The 17,321-nt window shown below is 36.6% G+C and overlaps 1 protein-coding gene and 1 pseudogene across 2 annotated transcripts; one reads left to right on the forward strand and one right to left on the reverse strand.

Moving 5' to 3' along the window:
- Positions 1-3,529: 3,529 nt before the first annotated feature.
- On the forward strand, positions 3,530-4,468 carry LOC112635311 (olfactory receptor 6C75). Its single transcript, XM_025403403.1, has one exon. It carries the CDS (start codon positions 3,530-3,532, stop codon positions 4,466-4,468), a length of 939 nt encoding a protein of 312 aa, XP_025259188.1.
- A 4,269-nt stretch (positions 4,469-8,737) lies between these two features.
- Positions 8,738-9,542, reverse strand: LOC112634919 (annotated as a pseudogene). The gene has a single exon (XR_003121848.1). The product of XR_003121848.1 is annotated as a 60S ribosomal protein L7a pseudogene (transcript).
- Positions 9,543-17,321: the final 7,779 nt, after the last annotated feature.

Consider the following 17,321-nt stretch of genomic DNA (forward strand, 5'->3'; position numbering starts at 1 on the left):
TTTTTTAGAGACTGGGTCTCACTTTGTTACACAGGCTGGAGTGCAGTGGCGTGATCACAGCTCAAGGTAACCTTGAACTCCTGGGCTCAGGCAGTCCTTCTGCCTCAGCTGCCTGAGTAGCTGGAACTACAGGTGTGCACCACCACATCTGGCTAATTTTTAAAAATAATGTTTTCAGAGACAGAGTCTCACAATATTGCTCAGGTTGGTCTCAAACTCCTGGCCTCAAGGGATCTGCCTGCCTCTGCCTGCTGAGTTTCTGGGATTACAGGTGCAAACCACCATACCTGACTGCATTGGAAACATTCAATATCCTCTTTCTAGCTATTTGAAACTGTATAGTGTATTATCATTAACTATGGCTGTCCTATCATTGTATAGAACACTAGAGCTTATTCCTCTTATCTAGCTGTAATTTTCTTGAGATATGAAAATCCAGGGGAAGCAGCAGTGACCTATCCCCTGAAACAGAGGCAACGGGTAAAACTGGAAGCAGCAGCTCCTGTGGGAACAGGTTCAAGATATCCTCTGCCAGGACAGACTCCTGGACAAGGAGCACAGCAGGAAGAACTCAAAGGACCTGTGAGGATGCATGAAGTTAGCACCCCCAGGAAATTCGTAAGTTACCCAAGGACGTTAAAGGAGACTACATTCCTATGTGGGGACATGGACATTTGAAGTCTTTAAGTGTTTTTTAATGAAGATGCAACCTTATTTTATACTTACCAAAAAATGTAGAATTTTCACACTTTTCTGCAGGAAGTAAAAATTGTGCAAAGAGCTCTTTATCATCTCTGCATTCTCACAACCTAAGGCTGAGCCCAACACTTTAAAAGCCTTAAAAGGTAAATATTGAACGAATAAATGGTAGTGATTATAATCACAATCTGGTTTTCCATGCTATCAGTCAATGGAAAAATTTAAAACCTTAAACACAAGTCTGACATCTTTTATGATGTGGAATAATGGAGACCACTGGCCTGTTCTAGAACATCAGAATGAATTCTTAACATTTCCCTAAAATAGAGAATCAACTCACTAACAATTTAGTAGTTGACCATTTAAAGACTACGGATCTTTTTTACTTCATTATTTATTTTCTTCTATTACTGCAGTTTTGGATTATTATAAAAAAGTAAATTTTTCTATATACATTTCTGTTCTAATTTCAGGCTTCTGTATCACCTAAATATTTTATTCTACATTGTATACCAATTTGGACTATTATTTAGTGATTGGTGTCATGAGAACACCAATCTTCATGGTACCTTTTATTTATTCATTTAACTAATCCCCCTGAGTCCATCGTAAACAGAGCAGATAAATCATGACTAGCTTGAATAACATTGCTTCTGCACAGAAGATCATTTCTTCTTACCTTTCAAGCTTGGAAAGACACTATATTAGCCTTCATTTCAACTAAAATTTATAGCAAGATAATACTTTTTAAAGTGGCAATAGGTAGGATATCCTAAGACCTCAGATCCTTGGTGAAATTTGGGTTGATGTATAAAAATGTATTTATGTATGCCCTTCTTGTAAACGTTACAGAGAAGCTCTTGAAATTGTTCTTTATTATCAATATTTTGGATATTTTTTTACAAATACAAGATGATAGGGGAAAAATAGATTGCAAAAGCTCTTGAAAAATCCAACAGCATTTATGTTTCAGCAATGAATAAACCTTTTGAAATAAGATACACTAAACCATTCATATTTACCATAAAAGTAAGTATGTTTTTTCAGGAATATAATTTTTGCTTTAATGGCTTATATTTATGTTTTATATAAATTCAGTTATTCACATTACATATAAGTCAAATTAAACCACACAATTTAAATGAAATATATAAAGAAAAGATAATGTAAAGAATATGATACTCTTCTGTCCACTAAACACTTCTATATACCATTATCAGGGACATTTCTCTGATAAATTTCTCTGAGTAAAGACAATTGAGTCAATTATAAAAAGTGGATTATAAAAATTTGAATGAGGGTGGAGAAAGAGATGCTTTCTTTTTTTCTTTTCTTTTGAATAAGCGTCTCTTTCTCCACCCTCATTCAAAAGAACGGAACAGATAAAGAGAAAAATAACAATAAAAAATTTTCATTAGTAAGCTGGCTATGAATTCTCATGAGCTTCATTTGAAAAAGTCTTAATCTTAGAAGTTTTAGTTTCTTTTTTCTTGTTTTCACGGAATATACTGAAACATTTAGAAGACAGAGATTTATTCTGAAATATGTAAAAATATAATGAAGGAAATATAGAAATAATTGATTTATAAGGTAACAACAGAGTTTTTAAAATGTATTTGGTATCTATGTACTGCAAAACCATTTTTCTCTAAAAGCAAAAAGCAACAATGAGGTTTTTTTAAAAGATGTGTGTGTGTGTGTGTGTGTGTGTTTTGAGACAGAGTCTCCCTCTATTGCCCAGGCTGGAGTGCAATGGCACAATCTCGGCTCACTGCAACCTCCACCTCCTGGGTTCAAGCAATTCTCCTGCCTCAGCCTCTAGAGTAGCTGAGACTACAGGCGTGCGTCACCATACCCAGGTAATTTTTTTGTATTTTTAGTAAAGATGAGGTTTTACCATATTGGCCAGGCTGTTCTCGGACTCCTGACCTCAGGTGATCCATCTGCCTCAGTCTCCCAAAGTGCTGGGATTACAGGCATGAGCCATTGCATCCGGCCTAAAGTTAATTTTTTTTTACATTTAGTTTCTTTTCCTTTTTTATTTATTATTATTATTTTTTTTTTTGAGGTGGAATTTCACTCTTATTGCCCAGGCTGGAGTGCCATGGTGCAATCTCAGCTCACTGCAACCTCTACCTCCCTGGTTCAAGCAATTCTCCTGCCTCAACCTCCCGAGAAGCTGGGATTAAAGGCCCCTGCCACCACACTCTGCTAATCTTTTGTATTTTTAGTAGAGACAAAGTTTCATTATGTTGGCCAGGCTGGTCTCAAACTCCTGACTTCAGGTGATCCATCTGCCTTAGCCTCCCAAAGCACTGGGATTACAGGCATGAGCCACTGCACCCAGCCTACAGTTAATTTCATTGTGTATACGTAAGGTATATAACATAGTCTTTCTATATGTGTATATACAGACAAAGGATTACTACGTCCAAGCAAAATTATTCTATCCATCACATCCCATAGTTATCTTATACAATACATTATTAACTGTAGCCTTTGTGCTGTACATTAGCTCTCTAGATTTATTTATCATACATAGCTACAAGTTTAAACCCTTTGAAGACATTGAATATATACATATGTATTAAATAGAGAGATGCATAGGTGGATAACTAGATACAATGGAATGTTATCCAGTCTCATAAAAGAAGGAGATACTGCCACACTGCCATTTGTGACATCATGGATGAACCTGGAAGGCATTATGGTAAATAGAAAAAGCCAGACAGAAAAAAAATACTAATTTTCTTTACTGGTGTCATAGCTTTCTGGTTTCTTCACCTATTTTACAGCTAAAATACAGAATACTTTTCTAAAGAAAAAAATAATGAGAAATTCCACAGCAGTAACAGACTTTATTCTTCTTAGATTGACAAGTGACCCACAGTGGCAGGTTGTACTTTTCATATTTCTTCTTGTTACCTACATGTTAAGTGTGACTGGGAACCTGATCATTATCACCCTCACACTTTCAGATCCCCATCTGCAGACTCCCATGTATTTCTTCCTTCAGAACTTCTCATTCCTGGAAATTTCATTCACGTCTGTCTGCATTCCCAGATTCCTTGTCACCGTGGTGACAGGAGACAGAACCATTTCTTATAATGGGTGTGTGGCTCAGCTATTTTTTTTCATCTTCTTGGGGGTGACAGAATTTTACCTTCTGGCTGCCATGTCCTATGACCGCTGCATGGACATCTGCAAACCTCTTCGTTACACAACCATCATGAACACCAGAGTTTGTATCCTTCTTGTCTTTAGCTCCTGGCTTGCAGGGTTTCTGATAATCTTTCCACCAGTAATGCTTCTGCTGCAGTTGGATTTCTGTGCCTCCAATGTAATTGATCATTTTATCTGTGACTCCTCTCCAATGCTGCAGCTTTCTTGCACAAACACTCACTTTCTAGAATTCATGGCATTTTTTTTAGCTGTGGTAACATTGATGGTCACCTTGACATTAGTTATTCTCTCCTACACAAACATCATCTGGACAATTCTGAAAATTCCTTCTATGAGTCAAAGGAAAAAAGCCTTTTCCACTTGCTCCTCGCATACGATAGTTGTCTCCATCTCTTACGGTAGCTGCATCTTCATGTACATTAAGACTTCTGCCAGAGAAAGGGTGACTTTCAGCAAAGGAGTAGCTGTGCTCAATACCTCAGTGGCTCCTCTCTTGAATCCCTTCATATACACACTGAGAAATCAGCAAGTTAAGCAAGCCTTAAATAGCTTGGTCCAGAAGATGATCTTTTCTTTAAATAAATGAATGTGATTATGTAAAAAATGTACACCTAAAGGCAAAGCTGAATGAAAAACTCTCTACCCTTCTCTATATAAACTCTTTCTAAACACCTTATTTCACTCTTTTGGTTAGACGTAGTTACATATCATCAACACTTCTTTATGTAATTGGCCTAAAAGCCAAGATTTAACTCTTTTAAACTGTATAGAAAGTGTTTGGTCTCTCACCTATGTAACTAAATTTTAGGTAAATTAATAATCACTATTGTTTATTATATAAAGGCAAAATAGATTATGAATTCATTCATAAAAGAGAGAGCTATAAATTTAAAACTTACTAAAAACCATATTCAACTATGAAATTAATTTTATGTGAAATATATAAACTATGTATCTTAATTAATATATCTAAAATTTTTTCTTCAGTGTAACCAGGAAAAACATGTTATAAAACTAAAAGCATGATTAAAATGTTTCCTTGTATTTGTCAATGAAATGTAGTTAAAATGTGTGTAAACATTAAATAGAAGTGTAAGACAAACGTGCAGATATTATCTCTGTTGTTTGAATTAAGATTGTATTATTTTTTGTCTTAGCTTTCCTAGAAAAAACAGCAAAGCGTAATCAAAGAGTTGATATTATTTATGTTCTATTTTTCTTTGGTGATTGTTCCTTAAAAATAGGTTACTTAACAGAGAACTTTTCTGTTTCTGCCAATATTTTAAACGAAAAACCATGGTCTATAAAGGCAAGTCATATTTGTGTTCAGATTCCTTAAATTGATACAAAATTGCCTTTCTACTGATATGAAGAAAATGACAAAGTAAGGTCTACTATGGTGTGATACTGCCTTTTTATAAGGTATTTGGCAAATGATGACATGTGAATTATTAATGTCTTGGTTTTTCCTTTATTAGTAAACCTATAATATTTTCTTTATCTTTCCATTGTCTCTTTCACAGAAGGTTTCACTCCCTTCACCTATACCCAAGAAAATGACTTTTAGAGGTATTTGAGAACTGTAAAAAATGTGTTCAAGCCCAGTTCCTATAGTTAATGAGTCCCTCAACTCCCATGTGTCATTAAGAAAACTGGTTGTCAAATCCAGCAGCACATCAAAAAGATAATTCATCACAATTAAGTGGGCTTTATAACTGGATGCAAGGATGGTTCAACATACACAAATCAATAAATGTGATTCACCACTTAAACAGAATCTTAAACAGAATTAAAAATAAAAACCATATGATCATCTCAATAGACACAGAAAAAGTAGTCAATAAATCCAACATCTCTTCATGACAAAAACACTCAACAAACTACTCATTGAAGGAACATAGCCCAAAACAATAACAGCCATCTATGACAGACCCACAGCCAATATCATACTAAACCAGCAAAAGTTGTATGCATTCCCCCTAAGAACTGGAATAAGACAAGGATGTCCCCTCTCAGCACTCCTATTCAACATAATACTGGAAGCCCTAGCCAGAGCAATCAGGCAAGAGAGAGAAATGAAAGGCATCCAAATAGGAAAAGAGGAAGTCAAATGATCTCTGTTTACTGAAAATATAATTCTGTACCTAGAAAACTTTAAAGATTCCTCAAAAAGACTCCTAGACCTGATAAATGACTTGAGTAAAATTTCAGGATATAAAATCAACATAGAAAAGTCAGTAGCATTTCTATACACCAGTAACATTCAAACTGAGAACCAAATCAAAAATGCAATCTTGGCTGGGTGTGGTGGCTCATGCCTGAAATCTCAGCACTTTGGGAGGCTAAGCTGGGAGGATTGCTTGAGCCCAGAAGTTTAAGACCAGCCTTGGCAACATAGTGAGAGCCTGTCTGCACACAAAAAAATTTAAAAATTAGGTAAGCATGGTGGCACACATCTGTGGTCCCAGCTACTCAAGAAGATGAGGTGCGGGAATTGCTTCGACCTTGGAGGTTGAGGCTGCAGTGAGCTCTTATCATGCTACTGCACTCCACCCTGGACAACAGAGTGAGATCCTGTCTCAAAAAAATAAATAAATAAAAATTGTCCAAACATGGTGGCTCACGCCTGTAATCCCAGCACTTTGAGAGGCTGAGGCTGGTGGATCACTTGAGGCTAGAAGTTTGAGACCAGCCTGGACAACATAGCAAGACCCTATCTCTATTTTAAAATAATAATAAAAAAAGATGCCTGTAATTCCAGCACTTCGGGAGGCCGAGGCAGGCAAATTACTAGAGTACAAGAGTTCCAGACAAGTCTGAGCAACATGGTAAAACCCCAACTCTACAAAAAATACAAAAATTAGCTGGGCATGCTGGCATGCACCTGTAGTCCCAGCTACTTAAGAGGCTGAGGTGGGAGGATCGCTTGAGCACAGGAGGTGGAGGCTACAGTGAGCCAAGATCGCACCTCTGCACTCCAGCCTGGGCGACAGAGCGAGACTCTATCTCGATAAAATAAAACAAAATTAAAAAGTTATTTTGAAATTTCTAAAACAAGAAGAGAAAATTGGTTGTCTTGGAATAGTAGCTGTGAATCTGACTAGACACAGGATAAATGGATTTTAGTTTGGTTCCTTGGTTTTCAGCTTCATCTGATATACAGGTGAATGTAAAGAGCTCTACAGGTTTTCTAAGTCTGTAACAAATACTTTTTTTTATAGATGTGAGCGTCCTTCAGCACTTGTCTATTTCTTACCATTGTGTTTTATGGAATGGCATACTTTTTTTTTTCAAACAGATTCTAATATCATCACAAAATGAAAATTACATGATAATGATTACATAATTATTTGATTATGAATTCTTTATTGTGGCAATTTGTAAAGAAATGAGACATTGTGGGTTGGGTGCGTTGGCTCACACCTGTAATCCCAGCACTTTGGGAGGCGGAGGCAGGTGGATCACGAGGTCAGGAGATCGAGACCATCCTAACCATCCTAGCTAACACAGCGAAACCCAGTCTCTACTAAAAATAAAAAATAAAATAAATAAAAATAAATAAAAAATTGCCGGACCTGGTGGCAGGTGCCTGTAGTCCCAGCTACTCTGGAGGCCCAGGCAGGAGAATGGCATGAACCCCGGAGGCGGAGCTTGCAGTGAGCCTGGGCGACAGAGCGAGACTCCGTCTCAAAAAAAAAAAAAAAAGAGAGACATTGAAAGTTTGCTTTTATTAAGACTACAACAAGTAAGCAGAAATGCAAAAGGGAAAATCAGGAGTGTGGAAACAACATACAAACGTTAACTAAGTTAAGATGAAGTGTATGTACATATATAATCTACATGATAGATAGATAAAGAGAGATAGAGGGAAAGAGAGGGAAAGAAGAGAGAAACTGGAAAATTAGAGGGTCAGGGAAAGTAGATTTTCTTAATCAACAAAAATTTTTCTGAAGAAGTTGATTCCAATGTTCAATAAATGTAAACCCATGAAAATCACTATGAATCTTTCCTACAGTAGTAGTATCATGCTGTAAGGTGAAATATTATTCACTATTATTTATTATTTATTTTTATGTAAATATTTTATACATAAAATAGGTCAGGCATTTAGAGGTTTTTTATTAACAGTTTATACTTGTATTTAATGTTCATACTGTACTATTTCAAAAAATACTTTCCACAATGTGAAAAATTACATTTGTATAATGCTTATAGAAAATATGTCTGGGTCATAACCATTTTTAAATTACATGGCAATTATTGTCACTATTGTTTTGAAGTTATAGAAATCATAAATAATTATTAAATTTCATTGGTAAAAAATCATCTTGGAAATTGATTCTAGCAAACAAATGGTTGTTAAGAATGAAAATGTCAATATTACTGTAATTTGGCACTTCATTAATTCATATTCTCTTGGAACATTACTGAAGTCTTAGATATTAAAAATGCTCTCAACAGAGTAATAATCATTCATAAATCACTGATTCTCTTGGGATCAAAATAACAGATAGTTATTGATAAATAAAAATGTTATAATCATTAATCACAAAAGTGATCATAAAATCTAAGTAAAATCATACAATCAGACAATTTTAGTAAATGCTTTACTGTTTGGTGTGTGTATATATATACACACACACACACACACACTCAGAAGGAAAGGTAAATTAAATTAATAGATAATTAGGGTAGAAAAATAGGACACCAGTAATTTTTATCTTGCATGACATTCCTGTCTTGATTTTAATTTGAATTTAATCAAGTACAGATGCTTGTACTTAGTTAAATTTCTTTTTTTTTGAAGGAAAATTTGTATTTTAATTATTTTTATGTACAGAAAACTCAGCAGTGTACATTTAACCCAGTTTAGTGGCAAGTTCTTTAGCCTTTGCCTTTTGGAGCTTGGCGATACAAGCCACCGACTTGGGACCCAGGACATTGCCGCCCCAGTGACGGCGGATCTCATCGTATCTGTCGTTGGAATTGGTCCTGATAGCTTCCACCAGCTTAGCCAAAGCGCTTTTGTCTTCAGAGTTCACCTGTGTGAAGGCGACAGTGGTGCAGGTCTTCCTGTGGACTAGACAGCCCAGTCTGGCCTTCCCTTTGATAATGCAGTAAGAGACCCCCATTTTACAACACAGGGCAGGCAAGAAGACAACCAGCTCGATGGGATCCATGTCGTGTGCAATCACCACCAGCTGAGCTTTGTTGTTCTCCACCAAGGTGGTGATGGTGTTAACTCCTGCTCGAAGGACAAGTGGTCTCTTAATGGGGACGTCCCCTTTGCCAGCAGCTTTCTTCTGGGCCCGGGCCAACAGCCTCTGCTTCTTCTCTTGCTTTGTCTCTGGTCTGTACTTGTGGGCCAGCTTAAGCAGCTGAGTAGCTGTCTGGCGGTCCAGGGCCTGGGTGAACTGGTTAATAGCAGGAGGCACTTTCAGCCGCTTATAGAGGATGGCTCTCTGCCGCTGCAACCTGATATAGCGAGGCCATTTCACAAAGCGGGTGAGGTCTCTTTTGGGCTGGATGTCCTGTCCAATGCCAAAATTCTTAGGTCTTTTCTCAAACAGGAGATTCACCACTTTCTTGGCCTCCTGCTTTTTCACGACAACAGGGGCCAGAGCCACCTTCTTTCCCTTGGCCTTCTTTCCTTTCGGCATCTTGGGCGGCAGGAGGAGAGAGCAGTTAAATTTCTTTAAGTAAGGCTAGAGTAAATGTCTTAACATTTTTCTGATATTCCACATAATCATGTTTTTATAAAAGACAAACCATGTTTATCATTTGTTCAAAAACAACGTTGTAACTCAGGAATGGTGGTGGTGTTTTCTACTTGTTTGAAACTACTTTTGATATTATCTCTATGCCTTCCTAAAACTTCAGATACTTTCTTTGTGTCTGATTCACAAGATGCTAAGTGAAACCTCTAAATAGTCATTCAATGATTCTACCTTCAATCCCCTCCTGAAATTGAAATCATTCATACAGATCACTCTATAAAGAGAGAGAGAGAAATAGGTAAAAAGACAGGGGAGGAATTGCCCGAGAGCACAGAAAGGTTGTCAATTTTGCCGTCAATAAGGATTTTAGTGTGATGTACAAATGAGATTATTAATAACTTAAAATAGTGTAGAGAAAATTGGACAAAGCAGTCTGTTTACTCTCTTTCTGTGGCCAAAAACACTAATAGGCAAAGCTCCACATGAAAAGGATTACTGTTAGGAATGATGTGTTATTTAGGAATTAGGTAAATAAATTTTATAGCACATTCAATTACTTAAATTTCCCTCCAGTTATTTTTATGAGGCATATTATTAAAAACCATTAGATATCTTTTTATTTTTGTTTTTTATTTTTTAAATTGACATAAAATTATATGCATTTATTATATATAACATTACATTTTGAAGTATACATACTTGTGAGATGACTAAATCTAGTTAATTAACATATTCATTACCTCACATAGTTATTTTTTGTAGTGAGAACACTTTACATACACTCTCTGAGCACTTTTCAAGAACACAACATATTGTTATTAACTGGAGTTGCTGCGTCATACTACAGATTTCTTGAACTTATTCCTTCTTTTTGACCAACATCTACCCATCCAATCCATCTACTCCCAACCCCAACTACCCTAGACTCTGGTAACCACCATTCTGCTCTTTCCTTCTAGAGATCAGCCTGGCCAGCATGGTGAAACGCCGTCTCTACTGAAACTACACAAATTAGCTGGGCATGGTGGCAGTGGCGGGAACCTGTTGTCCCAGCTACTTGGCAGGCTTAGGTAGGAGAATCACTTGAACCCAGGAGGCAGAGGTTGCAGTGAGCTGAGATCGTGCCATTGCACTCCAGTCTCGGTGACAAGAGTGAAACTCCGTACCCCCCCAAAAAAAAAAACCAACCCTCATGTACTCCATAATTACATATCCCTACTATGTATCAACAAAAATTAAAAATTAAAAAAGAATTAATGAAGTTGAAGACAGGCTATTTGAAAATACACAGTTAGAAGAGACAAAAGAAAAGAGAATAAACAGAAATGAAGCATGCCTATGAGATCTAGAAAATAGCATCAAGAAGCCAAATCTAAGAGTTATATTTTTTGACTTTTTAATAATAGTCATTCTGACTGGTGTGAGATGTTGTCTTATTACGGTTTTGGTTTGCAAGAAATTTATTTTTTCACAGTTCTGAAGGCTAGCAATCTGAAATCAAGGTGACAAAAGGGTCATGCTTCTGAAGGCTCTAGGGAAACATCCTTTTTTCCCTTTTCTAGCTTTTTGTACTAGAAAACAATTCTTGGCATTCCTTGGCTTGTAGCTCCATCACTATAATTTCTGCCTCCATCTTCACATGTGTTTTCTCTGTGTGTCCTTGTCTCCTCTTCTAAGGACACCAATCATATTGGAGGGATAGCATTAGGAGAAATACCTAATGTAGACGATGGGTTGATGGGTGCAGCAAATCACCATGGCATGTGTATACCTATGTAACAAACCTGCACGTTCTGCACATGTATCCCAAAACTTAAAGTATAATAAAAAAGAAAGATACTACAAAACTTCATTCTTTGTCCCCACATTCAGAGGATAAGTTCTTTTGCTTTGGTTTGGTTTTTAGTTAATAGCCATTTTTTTCTCCCTCAATAGGTTCTGATACTAGAAATAAAGTGATGTTTGAGTATATTATGATGTATGCCTTAAAGTATAAAAGAAATGTATGTTGTGTGGTGAGTGGTGGTGGTGATTTATTGGATTTTCATAGATATAATACACACATACACAAATTTTTTGGGAAAATATCTGTCATACACCCTGTTGATAATTCTGGTTTTTTAATTTATTCTTTTAGTGCAGAAGAAGAGAGGATACTGGAATATGTCACACGCCCAAAACAATGGTAACGGGAGATGTATACAAAACTCTGCCTTTAGAGATTTGGCTGTAACAAAACAAAGTTTAAAATATAAAAGAAAAACATAATATAAAACCTATAAAAAAAGAGAAGAAAGAAAATATGTGGAAAATAATTGTCATTCAATACACTCAAAAAATAAGAAAGAAAGAGGAAGGAAGGAGGGAAGGAAGGAAGGAGGGAAGCAGGGAGGGAGGGAGGGAGGGAGGGATGAAGGAAGAAAGTAAGGAAAGAAGAAAGGAAGGAAGGAAGGAAGGGAGGGAGGGAGGGAGGGAGGGAGGGAGGGAGGGAGGGAAGGAAAGATCAATCTTCAGTAGACCAGCTCAAAATGTAAAGCCTACCTGTCCCTGATGAAAGTCAAATTCTGTTATATGGAGCTTGTATTTTCTAGGAGTATCATGTTTTGTTATTTCATTTTTATTCTATTTCGGTATTTTTGGGTTTTTTGTTTGTTTGACACCAAGTCTCACTCTGTCACCCAGTGTGGAGTCCAGTGGCGCGATCTCAGCTCACTGCAATCTCCACCTCCCAGCAAGTGATTCCTCTGCCTCAGCCTCCTGGGTTGCTGGGATTATAGGCGTGTGCCACCACACATGGCCTATTTCACTCTATTTCTGACAACAATTTTCCCTCATAAAAATATCAAATTTATCAGTAAAACAAATTTTAAATGAGAAGCTTATATGCAACACTCACACAATGAGAAATCTATTTCTGAAAATTCCCAAATCCACAAGAGAGTTTGAAAGATCATCAGTAATTTCAATGCCATTTTTAAAATTATGTAGTTGTTTGGCCGGGTGCGATGGCTCACACCTGTAATCCCAGGACTTTGGGAGGCCACGGTGGGCAGATCACCTGAGGTCAGGAATTGAAGAACAGCTTGGCCAACATGGTGAAAGCCCATCTCTACTAAAAATGCAAAAAAACTAGCCAGGCATGGTGGCACACACCTGTAATCCCAGCTACCCGGGAGGCTGAGGCAGGAGAATCGCTTGAACCCAGGAGGCGGAGGTTGCAGTGAGCCAGGATTGAACCACTGCACTCCAGCCCGGGGGACAGAGTGAGACCCTGTCTCAAAAACAAAAAAAAAAATGTAGTTGCTATTTTAAAGCAAAATAAAGTAAAATATAAAGTCATGCAAAAAAGCAATCAAATTATGACAATAGCAGTAAAAGTAAAATAAATCAAGGGTATAAGAAAGGCTTAAAAGAAAGATAAAATAACAAAGCTTTATAGAGATATACACTGATAAATTTATAATGGAAAGATAAGTCAAATCTATAAAAATTCATAAATCTAATGTTGCAGCAAATCAAAGCTGTGATGAGACCGAAAAACATTAAAATTCAGAATATTTTTAAATGACCAAAAATAATTTAGTGGAAATGTGGAAAACAAATAGCAAGAGACCAAAATGTAGAACTTGGGTTTGACTTTAATAGAAAAAATAAGTGATACAAAGGTAGAGAAAACACAGATAACTACCTGGAAAAATGAATCATAAAAGCAAAATATAATTACAAATGTAGTTAGAAACACATATGTTAGAATAGATAGATAATAAATGAATGATAGACACAGATATACATAGAAATATCTTATGACTGACTGTGATAAGCTATGTATAATAATTAAATACAACATTAAAGATAAGTATTATTAAAATGAGTTTTAAAAGATAATTAAAAAGAAATATTGGTAATTTCCATTAAAATATAAACTACAATCTTTTTAAATAGAGAACATGTCTTATTGTTTACATTAACAGAAAGCATGAAATGATCCAAAAAATTCTGACAAATATATTCAAGTGTGATGTTAAACAAGTATTTGAAGGATTGGGGGAAGTGGGAATGGTTAATGGGCATAAAATTTGTTAGAAAGAATAAATAGGATTTAGTATTTGATAGTACAACAGGGTGACTACAGTCAGTAATAATTTAATTGTACATTTAAAAATAACTAAAAATACAGTTGGATTGTCCATAACACAAAGGATAAAAGCTATGGATACCCCATTTAGCATATTATTATTGTACATTGTATGCCTGTATTAACATATTTCATCCCATAATGTATGCACGTACTATGTACCCACAAAATTTAGAAATTAAAAATTTTTTAAACAATTATTTTAAAAGAATTTAAAAGAATTAAAGATACAATCATTCTAGAGTTGGCGTTTATTTATTTAGCAAATATAATTTAATATCCCTTTGTACCAGATAGTGTGGTAGGCCTTGAAAATAGTGTGTTGAGAACAAAGATACAACATACCAGAATATCTGGGACACATTTAAAGCAGTGTGTAGAGGGAAATTTATAGCACTAAATGCCCACAAGAGAAAGCAGGAAAGATCTAAAATTGACACTCTAACATCACAATTAAAAGAACTAGAGAAGCAAGAGCAAACACATTAAAAAGCTAGCAGAAGGCAAGAAATAACTAAGATCAGAGCAGAACTGAAGGAGATAGAGACACAAAAAACCCTCCAAAAAATCAATGAATCCAGGAGTTGGTTTTTTGAAAAGATCAACAAAATTGACAGACCGCTAGCAAGACTAATAAAGAAGAAAAGAGAGAAGAATCAAATAGACGCAATAAAAAATGATAAAGGGGATATCACCATGGACCCCACAGAAATACAAACTACCATCAGAGAATACTATAAACACCTCTACGCAAATAAACTTAGAAAATCTAGAAGAAATGGATAATTTCCTGGACACTTACACTCTTCCAAGACTAAACCAGGAAGAAGTTGAATCCCTGAATAGACCAATAGCAGGCTCTGAAATTGAGGCAATAATTAGTAGCCTACCAATGAAAAAAAGTCCAGGACCGGATGGATTCACAGCTGAATTCTACCAGAGGTACAAGGAGGAGCTGGTACCATTCCTTCTGAAACTATTCCAATCAATAGAAAAAGAGGGAATCCTCCCTAACTCATTTTATGAGGCCAACATCATCCTGATACCAAAGCCTGGCAGAGACACAGCAAAAAAAGAGAATTTTAGACCAATATCCCTGATGAACATCGATACAAAAGTCCTCAATAAAATACTGGCAAACCGGATTCAGCAGCACATCAAAAAGCTTATCCACCATGATCAAGTAGGCTTCATCCTTGGGATGCAAAGCTGGTTCAACATTCTCAAATCAATAAACATAATCCAGCATATAAACAGAACCAAAGACAAGAACCACATGATTATCTCAATAGATGCAGAAAAGGCTTTTGACAAAATTCAACAGCCCTTCATGCTAAAAACGCTCAATAAATTCGGTATTGATGGAACGTATCTCAAAATAATAAGAGCTATTTATGACAAACCCACAGCCAATATCATACTGAATGGGCAAAAACTGGAAAAATTCCCTTTGAAAACCAGCACAAGACAGGGATGCCCTCTCTCACCACTCCTATTCAACATAGTGTTGGAAGTTCTGGCTAGGGCAATCAGGCAAGAGAAAGAAATCAAGGGTATTCAGTTAGGAAAAGAAGAAGTCAAATTATGTCCCTCTTTGCAGATGACATGATTGTATATTTAGAAAACCCCATTGTCTCAGCCCAAAATCTCCTTAAGCTGATAAGCAACTTCAGCAAAGTCTCAGGATACAAAATTAATGTGCAAAAATCACAAGCATTCGTATATACCAGTAACAGACAAACAGAGAGCCAAATCATGAATGAACTTCCATTCACAATTGCTTCAAAGAGAATAAAATACCTAGGAATCCAACTTACAAGGGATGTAAAGGACCTCTTCAAGGAGAACTACAAACCACTGCTCAGTGAAATAAAAGAGGACACAAACGGAAGAACATACCATGCTCATAGATAGGAAGAATCAATATCATGAAAATGGCCATACTGCCCAAGGTTATTTATAGATTCAATGCCATCCCCATCAAGCTACCAATGAGTTTCTTCACAGAATTGGAAAAAACTGCTTTAAAGTTCATATGGAACCAAAAAAGAGCCCGCATCTCCAAGACAATCCTAAGTCAAAAGAACAAAGCTGGAGGCATCACGCTACCTGACTTCAAACTATACTACAAGGCTACAGTAACCAAAACAGCATAGTACTGGTACCAAAACAGAGATATAGACCAATGGAACAGAACAGAGTCCTCAGAAATAATACCACACATCTACAGCCATCTGATCTTTGACAAACCTGACAAAAACAAGAAATGGGGAAAGGATTCCCTATTTAATAAATGGTGCTGGGAAAATTGACTAGCCATAAGTAGAAACCTGAAACTCAATCCTTTCCTTACTCCTTATACGAAAATTAATTCAAGATGGATTAGAGACTTAAATGTTAGACCTAATACCATAAAAACCCTAGAGGAAAACCTAGGTAGTACCATTCAGGACATAAGCATGGGCAAAGACTTCATGTCTAAAACACCAAAAACAACGGCAGCAAAAGCCAAAATTGACAAATGGGATCTGATTAAACTAAAGAGCTTCTGCACAGCAAAAGAAACTACCATCAGAGTGAACAGGCAACCTACAGAATGGGAGAACATTTTTGCAATCTACTCATCTGACAAAGGGCTAATATCCAGAACCTACAAAGAACTCAAACAAATTTACAAGAAAAAAAACAAACAACCCCATCAAAAAGTGGGCAAAGGATATGAACAGACATTTCTCAAAAGAAGACATTCATACAGCCAACAGACACATGAAAAAATGCTCATCATCACTGGCCATCAGAGAAATGCAAATCAAAACCACAATGAGATACCATCTCACACCAGTTAGAATGGCGATCATTAAAAAGTCAGGAAACAACAGGTGCTGGAGAGGATGTGGAGAGATAGGAACACTTTTACACTGTTGGTGGGATTGTAAACTAGTTCAACCATTATGGAAAACAGTATGGCAATTCCTCAAGGATCTAGAACTAGAAATACCATATGACCCAGCCATCCCATTACTGGGTATATACCCAAAGGATTATAAATCAGGCTGCTATAAAGACACATGCACACATATGTTTATTGCAGCACTATTCACAATAGCAAAGACTTGGAATCAACCCAAATGTCCATCAGTGACAGACTGGATTAAGCAAATGTGGCACATATACACCATGGAATACTATGCAGCCATAAAAAAGGATGAGTTTGTGTCCTTTGTAGGGACATGGATGCAGCTGGAAACCATCATTCTCAGCAAACTATCACAAGAACACAAAACCAAACACCGCATGTTCTCACTCATAGGTGGGAACTGAACAATGAGATCACCTGGACTCGGGAAGGGGAACATCACACACCGGGGCCTAACACGGGGAGGGGGAAGGGGGGAGGGATTGCATTGGGAGTTATACCTGATGTAAATGACGAGTTGATGGGTGCTGACGAGTTGATGGGTGCAGCACAGCAACATGGCACAAGTATACATATGTAACAAACCTGCACGTTATGCACATGTACCCTAGAACTTAAAGTATAATAATAATAATTAATAAATAAGTAAATAAATAAATAAAAAGAAAAC

The sequence above is a fragment of the Theropithecus gelada genome, chromosome 11, assembly GCF_003255815.1.
Source record: "Theropithecus gelada isolate Dixy chromosome 11, Tgel_1.0, whole genome shotgun sequence".
NCBI lineage: Eukaryota > Metazoa > Chordata > Mammalia > Primates > Cercopithecidae > Theropithecus > Theropithecus gelada.

Excerpts from the sequence above, each read along its gene's own strand:
- LOC112635311 (XM_025403403.1), top strand. The coding sequence starts at position 3,530 with ATGAGAAATTCCACAGCAGTAACAGACTTTATTCTTCTTAGATTGACA.